The following is a 27,446-nucleotide window of genomic DNA, read 5'->3' on the forward strand; positions in this document are numbered from 1 at the left end:
ACGTGGTGAAAATGGAGTTAAAGACGACTAAAAAAAATAAAGGATAAATAATCTTTATTATCGAAAACTTTACAAAAATGAGTGACCACCAGCTGCAATACAGGCGTCACATCGGTGACGGATATCAGTTGAATGCTATTCGTCGCCGATGTGGCGGCTGTATTGCAGCTGGTGGTCACTCACTTGAGTATTTTTTGGGATCTCTGACGGCGACGTTTCATTCACTTCAGGGAAAGCGCCCTCTCGCGGCTCACCGCTTGCTTTCGGACTCCACATTTTATGGTGAAAGTTATTTGTTTTGGTGAGTTCTGTCATCCCTTACAGTTCTGACCTTACAGTTTCTGACGGATATCAGTAGAATGCTATTCGTCGCCGATGTGGCGGAGTTTAGTTACATCCTGTATAAATCTGTTCAATGAGCATATAGATTGATTGTCATCGGTCAGATTCTATTTCATTCTTTCTCACAGGTAGGCTGGTATTCCAGAACCTAAAGAAGTGCATAACGTATACGCTCACCAAAACTCTACCCGAAGTTATTCCATTCTGCGCGTACATAATATTTGATATTCCACTTCCTCTTGGTCCTCTGAAAATCCTCTACATAGATCTGATAAGTTTGGTAAGTCTACACTATATATTCGATATGTACTGGAACAGCTTTTCTCAACCTATGGTTCGCTCGGTCCTCAAGCAGCCTTAACAGTTCAATTCTAATTGAATAAAATATTACTTGCATGTTGTAAAGTCATACGGGACCACCCAAACTCTACACAGCCGTATTCCTCGCTTGGAATACAAATAAAATGCCCAAAGAACTATACCCGTACGACCCGTAGTTTCGAGAAATACGCAAAAGGAAAGTATGACGTCATATCCGGTGCAAGGGAAAGATTACTTTATTGGAAACATGAACATCGGTATTTGCATATGTTTACATGGAAAGATGTTCAAAATGTCCACCAAGCATATCGAAGCATGCACGCACGCGCCGTGGAATGACATCAGGCCGCCGTTTGATATAGCACCGGATATGACGTCATACTTTTCTTTCACATTTTTCTCGAAAACTATGGGTCTTGCAAGTACAGTTCTTTGGGCAATTTTTTTATGTGTTCCAAGCGAAGTATCTGGCTGTGCAGAGTTTGGGCGGTCTTGGTGGGACACCCTGTATTAGTAACTAGCTGTTACCCCACGGCTTCGCTCGCGTGGATTCGGTAATCGGAAAATTACTCGACGATGATTCCCCCACATAGTGTTTGAGCGCTTCATTCCTCCCCTTAGGGGTTGAATTTTGAGAAATCCCGTCTTAGTGAGTAACGGCATTATAAAATATAATATGAGACTGAATTTCATATTTATGGCTTCAGCGATTTAAGCTTAGCGATGATTGCTCCATATATCTTTTGAACCACCCACCCCACCCCCCAGAAGGTTGATGTTGAAAAATTCCTGATTGAGTCTCTACATTACAAAATAAAAATACTGACCGAATTTCGTATACATTTATAGCTTCAGCAGTCTCGGTTCGGCTTGATTTCCCCTCACGACCCCTTCAGGAGTGTCATTTTGAAAAATCCCTTTTTACTGAGTCTTTGCATCTGAAATGGAACTACTGACAAAATTTCAAATTTTTAGCTTTAGTGGTTTCGGCTCCTCGATGTTGAATCAGTCTTATCCATAATCCATATAGGTTCAAATAAAAACTGTACCTTTATACTTATGTTCAAAATACCTCAGCTCATGAAAGAAAATGCTGAAAATTTCGATCCTAAACACTATAATCACTATAGCCAAAAAATGCAATTTTCATCAAACAACAATACGAAAAATTCTCCAATTACTGATAAAATGGGTGAAAGTGTGAAAATAAAGAGCTGTGTTTGAAATCACAATGAACAAAATTGTATCAGAAAAAAATTAGAGGAACCGGAATCTTAAGTGCCACAAAAAAAAAACGGGACGTCTGTAATTGTGTTCGAAAACATTGCCAAGAATCGGCAAAATCCCCAACTGTAATTGAAATCACAGAGAAATTCATGAGTATTTGTATTTATAGTCATAAAATTATCATAATAAGTTATGAAAACGCCACTTATTCACTGTATGTCAGTAAACATTGCAAATCCAATTAAACACCGTGGAAAAAACGGCACGCATATAAATTCGGAGCAACTAAAAAGACAGGAATATCCCGTAATACGGGACACAAGTGGTTCATCGAATTGTTTCAGGCTTTTTACTCTGATCCTTTAGGTTCAAGAAGTCTGTTCTAGAAAAACAATTTCTTGACATTTGACAAAAACAAAAATATTCATTTTAAGAGGAATTGAAGCTATTAAAACGCTCGGGAAGACTTAAGGAAATAATTATCTAAATAGCTAATCTCCAGTATCGAATCCCATGAGGATTTCACGATCATTTCAGTAGTAGTCAAACGTGGTACTGAATGCTGAACATTTCTTAATGTATAAAAACGTTTTTTTTTTTTCTTCTCCTATAATTTCAGTAAATAGGATTGGCAATGGCCAATTAAATTAACGTTCCCTCTGCTAACACCTTCTGATGAACATCCGAACGCATTTGATCGATTCGTCGCTTCCGAAGCAATTAGTGGATAATCCGTCGATATTGCCAAGACCTGACAGATATAAGAGAGAGGAATTCATTGGGGGAATTGCGAATTCGCTATTAGCTGTCCTTATTTAGAAATTTTTTTTTTTTCTCTTCTACATAATTTCCATCAGTAGTTTTCTTATTTTTTTGCCTTTCTACTCGTGATCTCGCAACTTCTACGAATATTACAAAGTTCGATCTCCGGAGTTATTCGGAATTATGTAAAAAATAATTAGTCGTCGTCCTTGTTTCCAGTCAATAATTTTTGATGAGGAAATTTTTTATGCAACCGGTTATTTCATAACATCCGCAATCGTTAGCTTGCCTTTGTCGTCACTGTGAAATATACCCTTATCCAAGTCCTTTGATCCTGTGGATTTATATTTCAATATATTTCGCAAATTCGGAATTTTTCTAATAAAGTATTTATCTGTATTCAAGCCCTGAATAAAATGAGAAAAATATGAAAAATGAATGAAAATGTTAGTGTCAGTACTATCAGATGTTACTTCACTCATTTGTAGAATAATATACAGGGTGGATATAGGAAAGTCCCTAGAACCTTTCGATAACGGATACCGATGGGACCAAAAATCTTTTAACGGGAAGTGTCTGCTAATGGGGTGGTACGATATACAGTGAAACCTCGTTTATACGACTTTCACATTTGTACTATTCTTGACTTCGGTCGCACAGTTGGTTTGTACACATTTTTAATGTTAAAATGAATATGCTACTGTGTGAAACTGGTTCACCGTTGGTTGTTGATAATCACCAATCGTTTCGATAGTTTGATTAAATGTCACTACATTTAATCCATCCTCCTGGACCACAGTTATATTCAGTTAATTAAATAATTAATTAATGATTTATTATTTTCTCAGCTATACGAGCATGGGAATAAACATAATCTTAGTCGAATATCATAAATTCTCGGTTTATGACCAAGAATAAATAAATGGAGAGTTTGGAAAACAAAAATTGAATTCGCCTGATTTTATACTGCCCGTTATCGGGAATGTCCACTAATGGGGAGTGAAATACATTAAAGCCCTTTTCAACGAGAACTGGGATCAGAAAAGTGTCCGTTAACGTGGATTGTCCATTAGGGCAGATTCCACTGTACTCAAAATTGGAAAAAGGTATCCGAATAACTTGGAGACCTCAAATACGTCATTTATATTGCAAGAATTTCTATAGTTATTAAAACAAAAAAATAACTTTTCGTTTGGCCACCCTGTCCTAGAAAACCCCAATTAGAAATCTGTTGTCCTGTCTCGCCTGAGCCCTGAACAAAAGTCAAAGTTTCTAAGTGCAATATTCGCTGAGATATTCGAAAATCACTGAAGATGAAAGAAAAAACTGCATCAACTGACAGACAATTGCATTATACGCTTCATGTGCCGTGTTCCTTCGCACACTTTTGATATTTTAATTCAAATACCTCAGCGAATGGAAATGTAAGGAATGGAAATCCATGCATTTGGAAATGTAGAATTTTTTAGTTTGCCTCAGGAGAGATAGAGCAACAACTTTCTAATTAGGTTTTTGGGCACAAAGTGGCCAAAAAAAAAAATATTTTTTATTTTTATAACTATCTAATCCCTTACAATATTAATGACGTTCAACAGGTTATTGGGGTACATTTTTCCCCACTGGAAGTATGCTTATATGATCAACGATTATTCAGTTATTTCAGGATAAAACGACTTCGCGATGCACCCTGTGCCCCGTAAAGTATGACGCGAGCAAAGGCTATACAGTAGAGATTTTCAACGCATAGCCAGCGGGCCACATGTGGCTCTCAAATATCCAAGGGCTGGACAAGGCAAGGACAGGGCTGGACAAATCTCCAAAAATTTACATGCTAGACTGAACATGTAAAAAAATATGTGATCATTTCAACGTGAATATAGCACCATAGCATTTTTTTTTTCACATTGGAGAATGAGCGAGACTGTTTACAGTTTCATCTTTAACACTATACCCTCGCTGAACTTATTTTCATAGTGTTTGTTTACCCCCGGAGAGAAGAGCAGTTCCTGAACTATCCTTAAAAAGTTCTCGAAGTTTCCGATCGATCAGCTTGAGTGTTATTTTTCCTCTCTTTTCGTTTCTTTTATTTTATTTCCACAAAGTACGCCCCTGGGAAGTTTTCGCAAATTGAAACTGGAAGAAGCCGGAGACTACTTCATCACTTCCCTTTTGCCCTTCTCTAGTAGGCTATTTTAAAAGTTGCATTATTTATCAGAACTTCCATCAGACCGAGTTGACAGATCTTTGAACAAGGCGCGACACCGTAAAATTATTTTACGTTTTCATTATCATCAGCACATATTGTTTGGATCAAAGATACGGTCTCAATATATTTTCTTCTTAGACTTTAAAAATTTAAACAATACAAGTCCAATATATTTTTTTCCCTTGAAATAAGAATACTAAGTCAAGAGGACTGCGCGAAAAACAACAAATTTACTCGATTAAAATAATTATGAATTAGGATTAAGGTCAACTTCATTTACCATGTGTAAAATAAGGAAAATAGAAAAAGAAACACAAATTTGTATTTGTGTTTCTTTCACAAATTTGTATTGTGTACAAACAAAAATTTTTTAATACAAATTAATTCTGTCTATGGGCTAGACGCAGAATATTTCCAGATCCAATAATAAAATTTCCGAAAATTTAATATTGGAAAAATCATCACAAATTGAAGTGTTTTTTTTGACAAAACAAGTTATTTATACAAAACATATACACGCTTTTACGAGAAATAAAGTTTAAATTGTTCGACGTGTTTCGGCTCTACAATGGAGAAACCGTCATCAGGACCTCGTGGTCAGAAATCACACAAATGAGACGTTGAAGGGGTGATGATGACTCACCGGATGACCAAACATAAACATCACCCCTTCAACGACTAATTTTTGTGATTTCTGACCACGAGGTCCTGATGAAACACGTCGACCAATTACAACTTTATTTGTTTTAAAAGAGTGTAAATTTTTTTGTATAAATTAAAACCAGGCGAAGTTCTAATTTTTGTGATAAAACAAGTTATATATGATACTCATTACAGTTTTTATTTCTCAGAAATGATCGTTTCTTACAAAAAATTTGTATGAAAGTTACTTAGATTTTTTTTTTTTTATAACAATCTGTTTGTGGCAGGCAAAAGTGGTGTTAAGTTCTCACTTAGGGCGTTTTCCCCGTCTGGAAAATCTTTTTTTCAGATTCTTGATTTTTTTAATCATATAGGAACCTATTTGCAGCAATTTTGGACGAGCTATATTTGAAAAAAGCATCGGCAATAAATCTCAAAACCTGTCCTTTTGTTCGTATGTTAGAAGTGCTTATGAGTGCGGTAGTTTCCCTTTCGTGATTAGCCTTCACCCTCCTCATTTGTGTTTTCTTTCTCTCTCTCATATATATATAGGGTGTTCTATAAGTGCTAATGCGACCTTTATCTTCTAAAACATCCGTCGTAGAGGTACGATTGCAATTTAAAAAATGCTCAGCAGGCGTTCAAAAGTTACCCTGTACCAGTTTTGAGAGTGAAAATACAGTGTGTTACAAAATAAAAATCTATATTTTTATACAGTCTTCTTCCCTGTCCTCTAACTTCCAATCAGAAAAGTGTTGTCCTGTTTATTTCTGAGCCAACGAAAAAAAAATCCTTTTTTTTCACTGCAATTTTTTTGAGATATTTGAATTAAAAAATCGGAGAAAAGTTGGGAAAGAAACGCATAAACTAACAGAGAACGCACCTTTCAAAGATTTTCTCACTTTCTGAATTGAAATTTTACGAGTGAATATTGCTGTAGAAGATAAGGGATTCTTTGTGGAGGGGGGGGGATAGAGGGCTCAAAAGACACAGGGCAACAACTTTCTGATTAGAAGTTAGAGGACAGGTGGTAGTTTAAAAATTTAGATTTTTTTTACTTTATTTTGTGTCACACTGTATTTCTACTCTCAAAACTAGTACAGGGTAACTTTTTAACGCATTTCGAGCATTTCTTAAACTTGAATCATGCCTCTACGACAAACGGTTGATGACATAAAGGCAGCATTAGAACTTACAGGACATTCTGCAGTAAAAACGTGCACTATATATCGGGAAGGGGGGGGGAGGCGAATCCGTAAACAGGAGTATAGAAAAAACAGGGAGGGGATAAAAATACTTCCGTTCATTAGGGTTATAATGAAGCTTGGCGATAATGAGGAAAAGGAATAAGGGAAACAGGGAGAGCTGGAGAGAGGATGTATTTGTTTCATTTGCGTTGCTGATCGTTAAGGTGTTAAGAAGTTGTTTTCCCCACTTGTTCATTGTATGGTCACGACCACAATGCATGTAGCGAGATCTACTATTTTGTCATTCATTGTTTTAACTACTGAATACTTTTCTAGAATTCGTTCATGAAAACTCTTTTCCATCACAGGTACTAGCAATCTCCTTGGCTTATGAAGAACCGGAGGAGCATGCAATGAATAGGAAACCAATCAGCAGGGCTGACAATGAACTAATACGCTGGGGGTAAATAGCATATGAAATTTGAGCTTGTTTTATGAATAAGTACACAATTAAACTCGGTTTTAACGACATCGAAGACTTCGCGAAATATTGTCGTTATAACTGAGGTGTCACACCCAAAGTTGACGGTTTTAAAACTCTTCAAGTTTTAAAATATAATCAGATCCAATCCAATAGTATGCATAAGGTTGTTGTTTTATTGTGATTAGGCTGACCATAATTTATTAAGTAAAATACGGAAAGTCTGGATAATAAATACGGGGCATCGCTTGTTATCGCATGAGCCGCTGTGGTGGTCGAGTGGTCATAGTAACCGGGTTCGAATTCCGCCGTTGTCACAGTGCGGACGGGTGAAGTTGGTTTTCTATGGTTCCCAAACTTCGAGGTGCGAATGCCTACAGATCGCCCCATTGAAAAGTCTCGCCACAGAGAGCAACGAGTTTAAAATTTTAAAAATATTCAATCATAACACCTCACTCACTTCACTTCTGAAATATAGATGGCAGTAGTGAAAAACCACACACAACACTATATACGCAATCAGATTGTTGAGTACACCCACTCACACTTCTGGCACAACTCACTCGGTAGTAAATTGCACATGGTGATAGATCGGAGTAGTGCTCGATTTGAAAAAAAAAAAACACATACTAGACATAACAAGAATTACACACAAACAGACTTCACGTTAGGCAACACATATATGCACAACTTCCGGCATGACACAGGTCTTCTTCGACCACCTGCTAAAATCTCTTCATTGAGACAGAGCGGCGGGACGGCAAAATTGCCAATTATTCCTTATAAATAACTCTTGGCGAGAAATGCAGTGCTACATACAACAAGTCTGCAGTAATTTGAAATGTGTTTTACGGAAAAAAAGAAATTCGAGAATGAGTATTTTATGAGAGATAATTATTCATATTTACAGTTATAATTCCCATGATATAACTTTTACAAATTATCTTCATCCATTTTAGTAATGGTTACGAGCTAGAGTACGCGTTGCGCTGTTTTGTTATGATCAGGCTGGCCATATTCGATCGAGAAATATACGGTAAATTGAGATCATAAACCCGAGATATGGCTAGTTCGCGCTAAAATTTATGCCAATTTTTGACGAAATTGCCAATTATTCCATGTAAATAGCTAAAGGCGAGAAATGCAGTGCTACATACAGTAAGTCTCTAATGATTTAAAACGTATTTCATGGAAAAAATAAATTTAAAACATGGCAGTTGCTTGAGATAAATATTCGTATTTACTCATAACTACCATGATATAATTAATAAATTATGCGAATTATCTCCATCCCCGAATTTGGTAAGTGTTACGAATTAAGATACGCTTCATTGAAGGACGGGACACATTTATAAAAAAATAAGTCACGGAAGCAAAATTACGAAACCCTCCGAATGCGTGTCACCCTAATTATGATAAATATTACGGAATAACTATAAAAAAATTATATACGAGGTCGTTGCATTTTCGATGACGTAAGCAAGATTCATTAACATTATTCTCCATGGGAACCTCAAATTATTAACGTTATAACCAGGCAGTGCCGCTCTTACCAGACGCGGGGTTCAGTGCGAAAATAATAGTGGGTTCCAGAGGCGTCTTAATAATTCCTGGGCTGCCCTTAGCCTTGATTTTATGGAATTCTGCGGGAGAGGGGAATCGGCATTCAAATATTCATGCATTATCACGAAATATACAAGAATGCTGAAAAAAATATCGATTAAAAATATATAAACACGATTAAATGCAAATTCAAAAAAAAAATTAAATTTCGGACTGAAGAAAAATTTTAAATTGATGAAACAAATAATTACAAAACCTATTAAAATTATGACCTTATGGAAGAATTTCTCTGAGAAGTAATGAAAATTCTGAATCGATGAATCGAAATCATGAAAAATAATTTGTATGGGTAGTTCCAAAGAAAGAACACCCTCCTCCTCCTCCTAACAAGAACATGGCCCTCAGCTCTGTCTCTCAACGAAGAGATATAAGCAGGTGGTCAAAGACCTGGGCCGTGCTGGAAAATTGTTCAGCATACCCAAGACAATTCAGAATAAGTGAAAGAATAGCTCCAGCATCAGTGAAAATTAAGAATAGATAGAAATAGTTTCAAAAAATTGATGAGAATTCAAAATAAATAAAATCAATAATTCCTCAGAATTGATAAAAATTCAGAATAAATAACAAAAATAATCCCAGAATTTGTGGAAATTCATAATTTATGAGAAAAATAATTCCAGAATTATTTCTTTGTAGATGAAAAAATGCAGAATTTAGGAAAAATTCAGAATACATAAAGTTAATGATTTCGCATAATTGATGATAATGCGCAATTTCAAAAATGATGATAGTTCAGAATTCCAGCATAATTGTTGAAAATTCAGAAATTATTAAAGAAACAATTATTTTTTTTCTAAGTGAAAATGGAGAGTTTATTACAGAAATTTTTATGAAAGGATGACGTCACCCTCCGCAATACATACGAAGGTCGCCCTAAGCCGCCATCTGGTGGCAGCGTCAGTAGTTGTGAGCTTGGCCGTCCATGTACGGTTCCCTTTCAGTGCATACGAGCTCCAAGCAAAGATTGAGAGACTCGTTGTCAATGTAGTCTAGTGCGTTCACCCGGAAACTGAAAGGACGTAGGTTCGATTCCCCGCAAAAAGGCAGTTGAATTTTCTCTCTTTCCAAAATTCATCTTCGCAACAGCCAGTTGTTAAAAACCTTCGTAGAAATTTTTATTATTGTGAAAGCCGACTCCCTCCCCAATATGCACGGGCCAGAGACGACCACACCTTTTTCACACTCCTAATGGTGGCGCTGTAACCAAGGTGTTGTTACAACCGAGTTCGTTACAAATGAGTAAAACAAAGCCATAGTTGTGAGAAACTGTAGTCCCCCCCCCCGAATACTATTCAAAATACGTAATTACCGATGCGATTTGACTATAAGAACATGGTGATGAATGTAAACGTATTTTAACACGTGTCTATTCGACCAGATCAATCACCAAGTCGTACCTGATTTCTGGAGCAATGGAAGCCGTATCGGGTTTCTTCGGCTACATCGTCGTCATGGCGAGCAACGGTTTTCATTTCACAGACTTGATTGGTCTGCGGGAAGCATGGGAAAGTCCCAGCATCAACGACCTCAGAGATTCATATGGACAAGAATGGGTGAATATAGATACCATCAGTTTATCTGTGCGTGTAACCAGAAACACTGATATTAGTGCATACGTTAAGGTAAATGTGATAAATAAGTTATTATGCGTAATAACCAGTCGCCTCAGCAAGTTTGTTAAATTCAGCACTTTTACCGGTGATCGTGACGTAATACTTGAGGGTTGTTGATGAATTTGATAAACATTAATATGTAAAATTGTCGCTTTTTTACCTGCGATTACGCCTTTTCTCGTTGGTAAATTTCATAAATACTAAAACATTTGTCGTTTTTACTGGTGATCATGCATAATACCCAAGCGTCGTTGGTGAATTTTATAAATACTAATAGAATTGTCACTTTTGCACCGCTGATCATGAATCATATCCAAGTGTCGTTGGTGAACATTAGAATTCACTTTTTTTGCCTGTGATTATGTATAGTAGCTGTGAGTGTCGCTGGTAAATTTTATAAATACCAAAAAATTTATCTCTTTTCAATCGGGGATCTTGAATAACACCAAAGCGTCGTTGGTGAATTTGATAAAAACAGTAGTCTCTTGCTAATCTAGCACAGAATAGGGTATGTCGGATTACCGAAATCACCGGATTACTGGAAGTTAATTGAAAACCCCATTTTTAAAAATAATATAAAATTTTACGTACAGAGAGAGAGAGACATGCAGTTTCTCCCCCCTTTATACCGTTTCGAAGCAGGTGCGTACGCAGTATGGACCTTTGGAGGAAGCGCAGAAAGCTTGGGAGGGACACAAAAATTTTCATCCCGAGAAATTTTGAGTTACCGCCCTTTAAAAAGTACAGTATTCGAATTAACAGAAATTGGTTAATATAGCACATAAAATATATATTATTTCGATATTCCAATTTCTTCACCGAAACTTTAAATTTTTTTCTTCTAATTTTTGGTCTTCTTGGGAGAGGGACATGGGCTCTTGAGCACCCTCCTGCGAGTGCCTTTTATTCGAAAAAAACCCTCCTGAAACCGTCGGAATACTGGACGAGCGATGATTATCGCTTCATTAAATTATTACTTCAACTATACTGAAAAAATTGTAACTTTTTAACCGGTGATTATGCATAGTAGCTAAGTGCCATTGTAAAAGTATAGTATTTGCTAAATACTCTCTAAAAAGTTTGTCCCTTTTTAACCAGCAACTGTACATAATAGCGAAGTGGCGTTGGTAAATTTGATGAATGCTAAAATATATATGCATAATGATGATTTCGCAAAATGATACCTACCTAATATCAGGGTACGATCGTGAAATTTGTTAGGTAAGAGTTCAAGAGGAGCACAATCATAAAATTAGTTAAATAGGAGTTCGTTATATCGAGGTCCGATTGTAGAATTCGTTAAATAGGAATTTGTTATGTTGGGATCTGATTGTATGTACAAAAAAAACAGTAAAAATTCGAACAGTCCAACAATTTGTTGAATGAGAGTTCATTACATTGTGATATCACCATAATATTTGGGAAATAGAAGTTTGTTACAGTATGTTGAAGTATGTGTGTGTATGTCCGGTTTCAAAATTCCTCAAATAGGGACTTATTACGGGATGTTCTGAAAAATTCGAATAATCAGAGTTCATTATATCCGGTTCTCAGAACTTTGTCTCACATAAGTACTGTCATCTAAATAATTAGATTAAGAACTTACCACGACAACGGGACCGTTTTATCATATTTACCAGTGCGAACTTGCGGTAATGCTATATAGCCAAAAAATGTGACGAATTTAGTGCGATTTATTATGTTTATACCAGCAACGCTAAAAATATTATGCATAATCACCGGTAAAAAACTGATATTTTTTTCAGTATTTATTATATTTACCAAGGACGTTTGGGTATTATGCGCAGTAACCAGTTATTATGCCAGATTTATATCACATTTACCCTAACACATACATCAATCAAAGTGTTTAAAAACATGATATTACCTTCTCTCATCCTTTTTTTCCTGAAACACTTTACAATTGCAATTTCAGACGCATAACAGTAGAAAGGAGCTCGAGCAAACGAGTCACACGGCTTACTTCATTGGCGTCGTCGTGCTGCACATACTTTACGTCATCTCTTGCAAGACCTGCACCAACAGCATATTTCAACACGGAATGAGGTATCCTGGCAAATTAGAAGTTCAGAGGCTTCTCACAATCTCTTTAACTTTACATTTGAAACTCAATCGTTAATGTTGTATGATTTTCAAGCATGTGTTATTAGTAGGACCCGGATTTTTATGGCACGTCATATCCGAACCCACTCAATATTTGAAACAATCTCGTTAAAGTTAATAAAAATATTGGGTTTGCAACCCCCCCCCCCCCACCACAATATTTTTGAGCCCTAAAATATAATTAATTTTTCATGAATTTGGATATTGTGGCAGATCAATGTTTCTCAACCTATGGTTAGCGGACCAGAGGTGGTTGGTCTGTGATGATCGTACAGGTGGTCCGCAGGCAGACTTGACAATTTTATTCCAATTGAATGAAAAATTATCGATTGTGAAACTGATATTAGTAATATCTTCTTGGGTTGAAATGAAAAACTACTCTCAATATCTTTGTGTGACGATAATTCATCAAGGAAAACTCGGGAAATTTCGATCTCATGTACATGTGATATCGTTAATTGTTGCCAAAACATGTAATTCTTAATGAAATTGCCAATTAAGCTGAAGTTACTGAAATAAAGGCTCAATGATGCTGTGCAAATCACAGTAAAAAAGAAAAATATGGCACGGAAAAATCCCCGTAAAAATTTGATTACATTTTATTAAGGAAAATGTGGATCTCGAATACGGCAAAATACGTTGCTATAATCCACAAAAATCACCAGTTATTGTTGAAAGATAAACAATGGTAGGTAACTGAGGTGGATACTTCTTCACCAAACACCACCTCTGGCCATATCGCTGTATTGCAATTTACTGATATTAATGAGATGGGTTGGAAATGAAGTCGCTATCGGTGGTCGCCTCAAGTTCGTTAGGGAGAATATCTTATCTATATCCTCCCTGGGGATTTGAACCTAGGACCGTGACAGCTACCTTCACTATGGTAGACGGGTATCTTACCACCACGCCACTCGAGCAAGGGAGGCCGATACTGAAAATTGCAGTTGAAATGCAATTCCCCGAAAAAAACAAAGTATGACAAATACGTGTGATATAAATATTCATTAACAGGTTAAAATGAGCTTCGTTGAAAGAACGGGACAAAAACAGTCGGTCCAGTCAGAAGCACATGAATTTCCCGTAAAATACGGGTCTTAAACTCCCACTATTCATAATGGTCAGTAGAACTGCTACAGACAGTTTACTGGTAATTGGGTTTAAAAAGTTTGAGAAACGCTGTACTAGATATTATTTCTAATTTGATAACGCACAAGTCAGTTTCAAATTCCCCAGTCTACGAAATTATTGTAACATACATCCCCTTAAGCAGAAGAGGAAAAGGGGGGGGGGAATACTTCCACACATGGACAATCTGTTTTTATCTACTCCTACAAAAATTTCTCAAGGTTACATTTTCTTACCTCAAACCGACGCACACACTTGGCAAGCGAAAAGCATGGTGTTTTGTATTTCATAGATATACCGACGTAATATCACGTCAGAAACATTGGACGGGATGGCATAATTCTACTTTTTTATTAGGTCATAAAAATCCGAATTAAAGTTTTTAGCAATGAATGAAATTCAAAAAAGTTAACAATTCATTATTTAGTTTCTTTTATATAAAAATTATATTTTATGTATCATATTTATCAAGTGATTATTTTATTATCAGAAGCTCAGAGACATCATTCATTTGTTCTAACAGAAACAAAAGGATGAATTTCGGAATCGTAATGTGTCTGGTGGGAGCTGTCGTGACGATTCATACGCCTAACTTAAACAGGATTCTACGGTTTTATCCACCCCAGTACGTTTTGCTCTTTTACCTCTAGCTCATAATTATTTCTTTTCAATATTCTTCACGGACCAGCAGTGGAGTCACAATGCGACGAGGCTAATGAAAATAACAAAAATTGTGCTATGAAATAATCAATGGGAAAATCAAACATAAGGTATCAAAGCTTCAAAATTTGTGTTTGTTTATACTATAACAAGAAATAAAAATTTTGAAAAATGCACACGTGAAACTGCCAAGGAAAAAAAATTACTTCAATCGGATGTAAAAAGTTATATCCTAAGAAATTATATATAAAATTTAAAAACTAAAGTGTAAAACTAACAAAATTGTTACCGATTAGATTAAAAAAGTTACTTCCTCACAAATGAAATTTGAAAGAGGAAAACAAAATGATATGTAAAACTAAGTGATTAATAAGTTTAAAAATAAAAATAAAAACTTTAAAAAATCGTGTCTAAAAAACTATTTATTTGCAACAAAAAATGGTTATTGGGATGTGGATATGTATTGTAACAAATAAATAAAAATGATCGTTTAAGAAAACGGTGGGCTCGTAAGGTAGACTTGAAATAGGTAACTGACACTATGAAAAACTTTGAACGAATGTTCACAGAGCCAATGCAAATTCAAGGCCCCCATCCCCACCAGTAGCATTCTATAGCCCCCCTAACCTAACAAAACCCACCGGCAAAAAGTCAGAGTGGCGTCAACCGCCGGCTGGAACAACACAATGATGACGCCACCATGGTGTTATTCACAATGAAAGTGTCGATCAATTAATCAATTGTTTTGATTAATTGATGTTTAATCAATTTCGTTGCGAATAAATTCTTATTAATCGCGTTTATGATGGTACTAACAACGCCAATTCAAAAGAGATGCCAGCAACAGCGTGGATTTGGCGACTCCTGATGATAACGCTACCTCTCGATATGATAATCAGAGCCCAAACTTGGTGAAGCAGACGGGTCTGGTGCCCCGGACGTCGAACTAGGGCGAGGGGGCGATTTCATCCATTCATCTCTCCTTTAATATAAGGAAGGGGTGCCAAAATTCGTGCTTGCTTCGGCTGCCCCTAGCGTCCAGTTATGGCCCTGATAACGATAGCCTCTCTACTACGGTATTTTTTTCTTGGTCCTCAGAGTATCGTTATATCGAGGTTTCAGAGATAGAGTATTGGACTTTTCACATTTTTCTATGCTAAGAGAGATGGGCAAGAATACACGCATGGTTTGTTCGAAAAATAGATACCAAAAAAAAAAAAAAAATCAATACCCTGTGCATAGAATTTATTATTACTTTTTTACATTTTTAAAGATTTTATATTTATTTATTTTTATTCATTGAAAAAATTGCTCATTTAATTCAAAGTATGAATATCAGTACGCAAGTTGAATACTTACTTAAAACCGCTTGCCTAGAATTAAAATTTACTAAGTCCAGCTATTTATTGGCATTTTCGAAGCATCCTCATCTATTGAAAATTGAGGTGCCTGATTCTTGCACTACTTCACCAACTTTGGCCATATCGCTATATTGCAATTTACTGCCATTAATGAGATGGGTTGGAAACGAAGGTGCTGTCTATCTGTGGTCTCGCCGCAAGTTCGTTAGGGAAAATATCGACATCCTCTCTTGGGTTCGAACCCGGGACAGCAATCTTCACGGCGGTAGACGAATATCTTAACACCACTGCTGTTTTCTTGTTTATGGTATATTTCGCGAAGAGCACCAAAGGAATAAAAAATTGTACATTTGATTTCCGGAATTGAGAAATTCTTTTTCTCTCTCTCCAGAAGAATGCTTATACGAGATGTATGTACAGTTAATTGTAGCAGTAGAGTAGTTGAATCAGAAATCAAAGTAAACTATGGAAAAGGCTAAGGGGGAACATCAGTGAAAAGGAAGCAGTTCTTATGCTGTATTGGTGTTTCTAAAACAGTTATTTTGTAAAATACAGGGTGGACCATAAAACGTAAATGATTTAAAAATTCATGAAAATGGAGCAATTGGTATTTTTAAATGTGGTTTGTGAAAATGTTATTCTCATACAGGTGGATTTTTTTTTTTTTTTTGGCACAGAAAAGAAATTAGTTTAAATTTTGGTCGATAGAAGGCATAGCCCAAAAAAAAAATTCAGAATTGTGGACCCAAACCGTTCTTCAATCACTTCTGTGTCCGAAACTTTCGTAAAACTTCAGCCGATGATTCGTGGCTGAGGCAAAACAATTTCACCAATAGTGTTCCATCCGCAGATGTCAACATCACGATGAAACTCGGAAGTAAGCGCCAGTAACAGGAAAGTTTTGGCGTCTTCGTTTCGAATCAACTCATTAGGTAGTAAATTGCTGTATGACGATGTAATCAGAGTTGGTGTTTGGTAAAGAGCAGGAAAATCCAGAAATGAGCTGTTAACTGTGTGCCCTACATTTTACAGCACTCTGATTTGCATATTTCCAGTGATTTGCTTTCATGCAGTGCCTTCTATCGACAAAAACTTGAATTTTTTTTCTCTGTACCAATCAAACACTGTCACGCCGTGAGAATGACTTTTTCGTAAACCGCATTAAAATTACCTTCAATTTTTATGCATTTTTTTCAACCTATTTAGGGATTTATGTGACGCACTATATATACAGAGTGCATAGGTAACAGGGTGTATGGCATTTCACTGACAAACTGTTGATTCCAGAATCATACTTGCAATTAGAAAAAATTTCCAAACAACGTCTAGTACTCAGATACGTCATTTATTTTACAAAGGACTGTTTAGTTATTAAAATAAAAAAATTAACTTTTTATAAAGACACCCTGTGCACCAAAACCCAATCAGAAAATTGTTCCCCTGCCTCTCCTAATGCCAACCAGCATTTCATGTTTCTAAGTGCAATATTCACTGAGATATTCAAATTCGAAAAAAATTGGGGAAACAACAGCATTATATATATGAATGCGTGTAGAAAGGAAGGAGCCGATGATCACAGTTTTATTTTTATTTTTATAATCATGATGATTTGTAGATCATGAAAATGTTCTCTGATGCTTAATTATTGTGTTGTAGGAGAATTTATTCTTTTTCTCATATTCCTTGTAGGAAGAATCTCATTATCATAACGACTAAAACAATCCGCACCAAACACAAACACAGAAAAAAGTTTCGAAATTAATGTCTTCTCATGCACTTGCTCTAAATAAATGCGCGAATTTATCTGCCAACACAAAATTTCAGTAGTAAAATTCATATAAAAGATTCCTATAGAACTTGTCTATAAATTATTCGTCGGTGACGGAATCTGTAAATCTGGCAGAGAGAGAGATTCTAATCAACATTCTCTTGTTCCGGAAATTAGCTTCTCGAAGCCTTACTCACATTAAACGAATTCTTCTGACTGAATGTTCGAGTACTTTCGGCATCTTTGGGCATAATCACTCTTCGACTGTAGTCTAGTCTAGACTGTATAAGATAAATTATACTCGACAAAATTTCAATGGTAAAATTAAATTCCGAGACATTCGAAGTTTCGGGTTTTAGGTGTGCTAGACGTTTTCAGTTCCATTTGTTTTTCCTTCTCCTCGATGGAACAGATAAAAATTTTTAAGAAGGACTCCCATTTGCAAAAGTCTCTCCGCTGAGAGTAGGCAGACCCTGCTTTTCAACATGATAAAAAAATACAAGTGAGAATCTCACGCGATACAAGTGAAACTTCTAGGTTTGACATGACTACTACGAAACCAGACATGCACCTCATCCATATTCCTCTGTGGAACTTCTAAATTTTTGACGTGACTATACAGATTCACCTCAAATTTAGTTTTAATTATTAGAAATTAAATTTAGAATTTTTAATTTAATTTTAAATAAGATTGTCCCTTATCTTTCTTAAACTTCTCCCCCCCCCCCTCCTAAACATGACCCACTTGATTTAATTGACCCCTTAAACCCCAAGACACCATCTGCCCCGTATAAGTTTGGCGTCATATGGAATCGTAATTGAACTCGTTGTAAATCCCATGAGTGGCAGATTTGTCCACCAAAAATTTCTGGTGACAATCAGGGTTAGCTCTAAATCAGAAGGGGGCGGGGGCTTTAGTACAGGAGTGAAAAGTAAATAAGAAAAAGAAAAAAGTGAAGTGCTCTGTATATACAGGGTGCTCTGTTAATGGACCGACAAACTCAGAAGGTTGTTAGTAGACATCACAAGAGGAACAAAAATTGCAATGGAACATGATGTCGCAAGCCACGTTGAGATGGTGAATATCGCCAAAACCGCATGCAGGTTTCGACGTCACGCTGGAACGACAAAAAGTACAGAATAATAACTACAAGAAGATTTATTTGATTAATTATTACAAAAGTTGCTGGAAGTGGCGGCCGCTGACATCATTGCACAGTCTACAACGACGTGAAAACGCCTCCCAACGCGATTTCAGACCGCCGTGTGCTGAACATCGAGTTCAGCTGCAACCACTCGTCTACTTGTCGACGGAGAATCGACAAACCATTGCAGCACGGTTTCTTCTATTTAAGGGGTGCGTATATTGCGCGGTCTCCCTGCATTACGCCGTACTGGGTGGAAGCTAACCGTCTCCCGTTAGTAGTCGATCGATCGATCGTGGCGAAGGTAGTATGGTGCGGACAACGCCTCATCGCGGATATTGGTGTTGTTACATCTGCTGTGCTAAGCACCCATTGCCATCTGCTCGACTGTAAATCAGATGCATTCATGCATATCAGCGTATTCCTCCTTCACGATACTCATTGAAACAGACAACCAACTGCTTACTACTGCAATAGCTCAAATTTACGTCATCCGCAGCGCATGCGTTTGGCAACGCTGCTTACGTCAGATATGGTGAGCGAACCCACGAACGCATTCAGCGATCTACTGATATCCACCATTCGTTGCTTCCTCTGGATTCGGAGCATGAATGCGTTTTTCGCGATTTTCACCCTCTCAACGTGGTTTGCGACACCATGTTCCGTTGCAATTTTTTGTTCCTCTTGATGCCTACTAACAACCCTATGAGTTCGTCGGTCCATTAACAGAACACCCTATCAATGAGCAGGACGAACGTAAGTAACGACGGGTTATGTCCGTCCGACATAAACCGTCGAAACCCCCCCCCCCCACCATTCTTTATTTTCTTACACGGCCAAATATCTATTGACAACCCTGGCACTACCGCAACCTATCTGCCTCACGGAACTTCATCATACAATCAGTTTTTCTGCGGAACCGGTTTTGAGGAAAAAGAAAAAAATATTCACTCTTTGTGACGAGTTTCCATTCCCTCACAAAAGTTCATTCCCCTGGCTCTAAAAAGTTTCACTTCAAAAACTTAACCTGCCGAGTTGTTTGCTTCCAAATTCGGAAGACAGACAGCAAAATTCGATCATTTACCGTCTCACACTTCAAAGCACGGACTGCAGGTGACAGTACCAGCCAGAACACGAAACTATCACAACCCAAGCAACATAAATGCATTATGTCGACATATACACTCAAAACACACATTCCGGCATGTACCGATTCGTTAGAAATTAGGAAGTGTATGAGGCACATGCACGGATAAGTAATAGTAGTATTGTTCATATAGAAATGTCCTCGCCACTTGTCAATACAAGATTCATTGAAAGACTGGTTATTTGTGAAGGTGAAGATTACAAGGAAGAAAATTCATCACTGCCCCCCACGGGGACTCGAACCCCGATCTCTCTCTTGCCGGACGAGTTCTCTACCATCTAATCTATGGAAGCAGATAGAATATTTCAACCTTGGAGCGTATATATATTGAAAGACACCGTACATGGACGGCGTCAACAGTCAACTAATAGCTCGTTTAAGACATAGGCCAACCAGATGGCCACGTGCATATAGAAATGTCCTCTCCACTTATCAATACAAAATTCATTGAAAAACTTTTTATTTGTGAAGATGAAGATTATAATCGAGAGACAGGGGTTCGAGTCCCCCGTAGAGGCAGTGATGGATTTTCTTCCTTGTAATCTTCATCTCCACAAATAACCAGTCTTTCAATGAATCTTGTATAGTAGTATTGGTCAGGAATATTCACAGTAAAAAAAAGTGTGAGTGCAATTTCCTAATCACATTTGGATTGTAAAGAACTCATTTTTTTCTGAAATCACATTACCATACTAATATTCACAATAAAGTTTCCTATCGTAGATGACTAGCATCAGAATGCGGGAATCATTTTTCAGACTTCATCGGTGCTTTTTTGCGCGTTATTTTGTGCAGTTTTAAGACTTTTTTTTACATATTCATATGAAATTACTTTATATCTCACAGGTGGTGGATTTGGATTTCAACTATTCCATTCGCTCTGCTGATGTTCTGTTACGAAGAAGCGAGAAAATATATACTCAGGACGAGTACATATCGATCTTGGCTTTGGCATGAACTTTACAGATGATTTTATTATGCGAAATACATGCTCTGATTCATATCAAATCACTCGTTCATTAGATCATAATCATACGTGCTTGTATAATAAGTGCAATAAAAAAAATTGAATCTTGCAATTGATTTTTTATGGTTTATATCTTCCTTTCTAGAACATTGATCGTTAATTTCTTTCATGTAGTAATTGTTAATTAATAGATTGTATCATTTTCGTGAATTTAAAAAAAAATAGAAAATATCCAAATCACATAATTGAATATTTCTTATTGATTTATCGTAGATATTATATAGTAAAATACAGGGTGGACAAGAACACATTTTAAAAATTAATAACAAATCTACTAACTGACGTAAAAATGTGCGATTTGCGCCAGAATAATTATTATGTCGTATAGTTTTGTTCTATATTTTGATAAATTGAAAAAAAAGTTCAAATTTCATTCACAGGTGGTGCTGTGTGTGATACGATAAACTCGACACATAACACATGAAATGCAACACAAACAGCGTATAATTAATGTTTCTGACAATTTGGCGTTGCATAAAATTCCCACATTTCAATGTGCGCGCTCTTTGTAGCTCGGGTTATACTTGAACAGGTGAAAGGTTGCTCATGTCGAAATAATGGTAGTTTTATGTAGCACAATTTCTCATGAACATAAACATTGTTTGTGTTGAATTTTATGTGCTATGTCGAAACTTTCGTTTCACAGTACACATTTTTTTTAATTTATCCAAGAATACTCCAGGCCATGAAAAGTATTTTAGCGCAACTGTGCATTTTTATGTCTATTGGTTTATTTGTTATTAATTCTTAAAATGAGTCCAGCACTTCTCATCATTCTGTATAATTACCTGAGAAAAGAGGAAATGAAATTTTAATCCAGAGGTATTTATTTATGAGTTTGGTGATTACTTTTAATTTGCATAGCAAGTGCAAATAGTTTTTCTATCTTGTTTTTATACTCATTAAGATAGAAGCAAGTAATTTAAAGAGGGAAAAAAAAGATTAAAAAAGAAAATGAAAGTGGCTTCCGTAACATTTTCAAGAACGTCTGCCTTTAATAAGTCAGGGCCGCAAATAGTGAAAGTGACGAAACAAGTAATGAAATGGCCCAGACGGAGCACGTCGACGTCATACATATATTAACGCTCAATAATCCAAGTTCTGGTGAAGGTCAAGAGGAGATGAGAGAGAGGAGAAGAAAAAAAACGCAATTAATTAATTAATGTCGATTTGTTTTGTTTGTTTTCCCCCTCCTCTTTATCTGTCTCAAACGATTTATTGATTACTTTTGTTGCGGGACTGTTTAATCATCATGCGAGAGATTTTTCATTACTACTGTACTATTTGTTTTGTTTGACCTAAATTCATTGTTTCACAGACTTCAACATATACAGTACATTCCCATTATTGTAGCAAGGAAAATTTGTATTATTAGCAGATTCCCTCCTTTCTATTAATAAAATTAATTAATCATTATAAATGGATAAACATGTATCTGCATTGTTAGAAAATAATTGTACTGGATATTTTGGACCGGTTTTATGAACAAAATATATTCGAACCATTTAAAAAGTAATTAACAAAACTATCGATTTGTTTTTCTTACATACCTCGAATGAACACTTTACATTTGTTATTTCATTTTACTGAATACAAGTGGGAAGTTACAGTTTTTGATTTGTAATTCTAAAATGGCACACGGAGTAGCGTATTATCCTCTCGGTTTAACCCTTTCGAAATATGTAATGAAATAACTTGATAAATGTAACGTCTGGACTTTATGAATGTGAAATATAGGGAGAATTTTTTTTTGTATCCTTGAGGGATGAGGAAATGAAAACTTTTAGGTTATTAAAAATTATATATAACGACAAATCTGGTTCTTATTCTGATTCTATTTCGTACAATTTTATATCAGCTAATACTGAACATAAAAAAAAGGTTGCAAAATAAAATCATAAAGTACTGAAAGTTATCTAGAATTATTAAATAAATATTTGCATGTAAAATTCCTTAATATTATTCATTTCTCTTCTAACTTACTATCACAAGTAATGAAATTTCTTAAAACATGAGGCACCTTATAAGTATGCAGTACTGCATAGTCATTTTTCAGTGATGTACCTTTGTTACTAAAAAAGCTACATCTTTTATGATGTACACTTTACTGATAGGTGGATTCTCTTTTTCTTCAGAAAAGGGAAGGACACCAACCTCCCCAAAAATGCGTAGTTTAATCTCCCCACTTGCAAGCATATCATATAACAGTTTAGCAACCCAAAAAAAAAAAAAAATGTCACACTTCTTAGCTCCAAATATTGGGGGTTTGCCCATGAAACCAATTAAAAACTTTGAAAAAAAATATATTAGAGAGACGGAGAGAGACTTTTTCAAATGGGAGAGAGGCTTACATTCGCGCCTCGAAGCTGGGAAACTGCAGAAAACAAACTTCAGCCGACGTTTATCAGACGTAACTGGAAGTAGATGATATTCCTACATGAGAAATTTGAATTTGTAAAAAGTATATTACTCTCGCTGTGATTGGCGTAAACTTGTATCTGACTCATGGACCAGAGTCCTGCAACCTTCAAAATTTCCACTAACTTGACGCATATTACGAGGCGGAATTTTTCTTAGTTTCAAGACTGTTATCCTCCACCATGCAATACGCGCTATTACACAGGATATTATGAAGACACGTCACACGAGGAAGGCTTTTCGCATCACCTCGAACAGTGTATCCAAGCAAAAATAGAGCCTAATTTCAAAGATGCATTCATTGCTGAATATCTGTATTGTCCATACTAGATACTGTATTGAATGTACAGGGTGTCCCACAAATTCTTATATAGATTAAAAATTAATAAAAATTGAAGGAATTGGTATATTTGGATGTGATATTTGTACAAAAGTTATTGATGAAAATCCAGAAAGCCCTGTTAAATGAAAGTCCAGAATTCTAGAATTTATGAAAGTTCTGAATAAATGAAAGAAATACTTCCAGAAATGATGAAATTTCTGAATTCCAGAATTCACGAAAATTCCGAATTTATAAAGCAGATTATCATCACCGTAAGTGTGCCCCCCCCCCCAAAAAAAAATGCAAGGGCCAATGCGACCTCACCTCTCACACACCCTTGAGGACGGCTCTGGTAGGAACAACTTTTATATGCCACTTTCTTAAACACGTGAACTTTTCAACTTTTTACGAATTCATAGAACATCCTGTTTAAAGCGGTAATATTATTTTCATAGTCACTGAATATTTCAACAAGCACTCCTCATGGCCATTCTAAATTGATTTTAAGTTAGAAGACGCAACCATGCTCGCCATATATAGCTTTCCTGGGTATCTGCGTGAAATACCATTATTATTTTTGTCATGCAATAAATTCTAACTGCTGTATTTTCAATTCAAGATAAAAATTATTAAAACCATAAATTTTTATGGAAACTAATTTCGTCTATATAATTTATCACATTGAATGGAATACTATTTGCATACATATAAAATACAAATCAAAGAAACGCTCCAAAAAGAACGTCCATTTTATTATATTCTTCAACTAAAACTTCAAAAACCATCGCTTTCATTTCTAGCTTTTATTCAGTTCTTTTTAAGTTTTATGCAGTTATTTATTATATATTCATTTCCTTTCTCCACTTGTTTTTCAAACCTAAATATTTTCCGGTCCAGAGATTTCCATCAAAAGAAACACACGCACAAATATTAAAAGTAAATAGTATGGGGGGGGGGGGGAGTCAAATAATAAGTGAATAAAGAAGAATGAATATACAGAAAAAGTTTAAAATTTTCAGGATAATACATGTTTGCATGTAAAGAAATATCTAGACAAAAGAAAACAGTGAGGAAAAATTATATTTATGAAAAGAACACGGTCTAAAACTCTCAATACTAAGATAACAAACAAAATAAATAAGTAGAGATTTATGCAAAGAGCAGAAGATGCGTATAACGAACTGGGAAAATAAGCGGAAAATAACTACTGTATATAACAAAATAAATGCCAAAAGAATTTATTTATGTTTAGTCTGCTTGAAAATACACAAGAAATTTAAAAAAATAAAATAACTAAATAAATAAACCAAAGAGAAAAAATGAAATAACATCATTGAAATAAAGTATGATTCAGAAAGATTCATCCGATTTCAAAATTATTGTATTTTTAAAAACCAAAAACCAGGGAATGATAAGTGATAGTGATAGGAACCGAGAAACACCCGGGCTCTTTCCCACTCGGTGACATTGGCGTACGCATGGGGGGGGGGGTCCCCCCCATGCCGAGATTATAGTGTTATTTTGCAGGAAAAAACGTAAACCCCCCGCCCCCTTGAGAGGAAAAAAAATTGAACTTTCCCCCCCCCCCCTTGAGAAAATTTTTGCGTACGCCTATGCTCGGTGATAGACACATTGTCCTTGGGGACTCCGGGGAATGATAAGTGGTACGTAAATTCGAAAGAAAAGCGTTAAAGTTTTAATCATGAACAATCGATGATGCTAAAACATACAATGCTCAACCAATGGCTGACGGTACAAATGTAGCCCTCGGAGCGCTCTGATGTGATCAGAACTTAATTTTGGTAAAAATGAATTGAATGGTTGTTCACACTAATTGACTGGTTTGTATCTTTTGGTTTTGTTTTTTTAAGTCCTGGCGATCGAACCGCGTTGTCCCTGTAAATATGGATTCGAATGGGCCGATGATTAAAATTGCACGGCCATCTAGCGTAGTCTTGCGAAAATATTGGTTTTAGTTCTAGAATTTCCACTATGCTATATCAAGTATAAAAACAGTCTAAGTCACGAAACTTTATTTTCAGTTTTAATCTTATTTGATTTTCATTTAATTTAAAATTTATTTAATGAGTCATTTTTTAATTTCATTTTATTCGAATGTGATTTATAATTATCTATAATTATAATATATTGTCTATATAATTATCTATTATAATTAAGTTATCAGCTCCGCAATGTTTTAAAAATGATGAATAGGGCTATACTCCTCAATCATAATCGAATCTTTGAGTTCATAGGTATGTTTTCGGACTTATCAAGTCAAGACAAACAATCCATCATCAGGAAAAAAGACGAATAACCTCAGGAATTAACCAAGGTTCCAACTTGGGCCGATGATGCACAATATTTTCATGGATGATCAGCTGTTACCCGCGGCTTTCATTACCCCCCCCCCCCCCAAGTGTGTCTAATTTTCATATAAATCCCATCTTAGTTAATATCTGCAATATAAAATATAATACTGACTAAATTTCATATTCATAGTTTCTGCGATTTCGGCTCGGCATGATGCTATATACAACTTTTAGACCCTCTGATGACCCCCCTTTAGAGGGTGGAATTTCGAAAAATCTTATTTTAGTGAGTCTTTGCATCATGAAATAAAACTACTGAACAAATTTCATATTTATAACTTCAGCGATTTTGGTTCGGCGATGAGGAATCAGCGTGTCAGTCAGGATATATAGATATAGATGGATCATCAGAAAAAAAGACATTCTGGGTTTATACACTAACAATGTTGTATTAATTTAAACCGACAGGAAGCTCTTGAAGGCACTAAGTAACCTTCAGGAGCTTATCACAAATGTCGAAAGAAGGAATGCATACAACAATGCCAAGTTGAATGTGAACAAATTTGTGATGATATGTCCCACAAACCGAGATATCCCATCACACAGGATCGTCGTCGAGCGACAAGATATCGTGCTAACGACTCAAACTAAGTACCTAGGTGTCACCCTGTATGAAAGACTCAACTTCAGGAGCTATACCGAGAATAAAAGCAAAAAGACTCAGATTCTCTTGGGGAGTCTACTGAGATTCTGCTATCCGAAGTCAAAACTCAGTTTGAGGAACAAAGTTTTGATGTACGAACAAATAATTCACCCAGTGTTAACACATGGTGCCCCAGCTTGGGCTTCCGCATCTAAGACCAACATGTACAAATTACAACGATTCCAGAATCGCGTCCTCAGGCCCTTCATTCTGGAGCACCAAAATTTTTCCTCCTCACCGATCTGCACGAAGATTTGAAGGTGTCGTCCTTGCATTGCCACATCAAGAAATATAGCTCGAAACTACTTTGAAAGGTCATGTCACCAACACCTGAGAGACATATCCAATTATGTCTGATCTGAGAAAAATCTAAGGCTTAAAAACATACTTTATACGAAATACGTGTCTGAACTTTGGAAAATGTGTGTGCGCGCTTGTGTACATATACAGGGTGCATAGGTAAAACAGGACATATGATATTTTACTGGCGAATCGTTGAACCTTGAGGCATACTTTAAATTAGAAAAAGTATTCAAATAACGTATACTAATCAGATATGTTGCAAGGGGTTTTGTGTAGTTATTTAAATAAAAAAATTTTTACTTTTTATACGGATACCCTGTGCTGAAGAATCCGACTACAAAGTTTTTTCCCTGTCGCCAAAAAATATTTCCACGTTTCGAAGTGCAATATTCACTGGGTTATTTGAATTCGAAAAACCGAGGAAAGTTAGGGAAAAAAACAGTGTTAAATACGAGTTAAACATTTTAGCCGCACTTAGCGCTGTTTTTTTTCCGAATTTTCTCCGTTTTTCAAATTCGAATGTGTGGCCCGTGGACCAAATGTTGCCTCCCAAGGAGTTTCATCCGGCTCATTTAGGCTCTTTAAAAGCGCTAAGGTGGCCTAAAAACGCACACAACACGATAA

At 36.1% G+C, this 27,446-nt stretch overlaps 1 protein-coding gene across 1 annotated transcript in view; it reads left to right on the forward strand.

Moving 5' to 3' along the window:
- Window positions 1-12,544, forward strand: part of LOC149076153 (sodium/potassium-transporting ATPase subunit alpha-B-like) — a 50,405-nt gene extending 37,861 nt beyond the window's left edge. Inside the window, exons 13-16 of the mRNA XM_089242189.1 lie at window positions 471-622; window positions 7,056-7,150; window positions 10,170-10,413; window positions 12,341-12,544. Coding sequence (XP_089098315.1) covers window positions 471-622; window positions 7,056-7,150; window positions 10,170-10,413; window positions 12,341-12,544 — 695 coding nt within the window. The remainder of the gene's footprint in view (window positions 1-470; window positions 623-7,055; window positions 7,151-10,169; window positions 10,414-12,340) is intronic.
- The last annotated feature ends 14,902 nt before the right edge of the window (window positions 12,545-27,446 follow it).

Source organism: Pholcus phalangioides, unplaced genomic scaffold (assembly GCF_987345545.1).
Source record: "Pholcus phalangioides strain wild (caught in Gottingen) unplaced genomic scaffold, Ppha-v1.0 ptg000015l_1, whole genome shotgun sequence".
In the NCBI taxonomy this organism is placed as follows: domain Eukaryota; kingdom Metazoa; phylum Arthropoda; class Arachnida; order Araneae; family Pholcidae; genus Pholcus; species Pholcus phalangioides.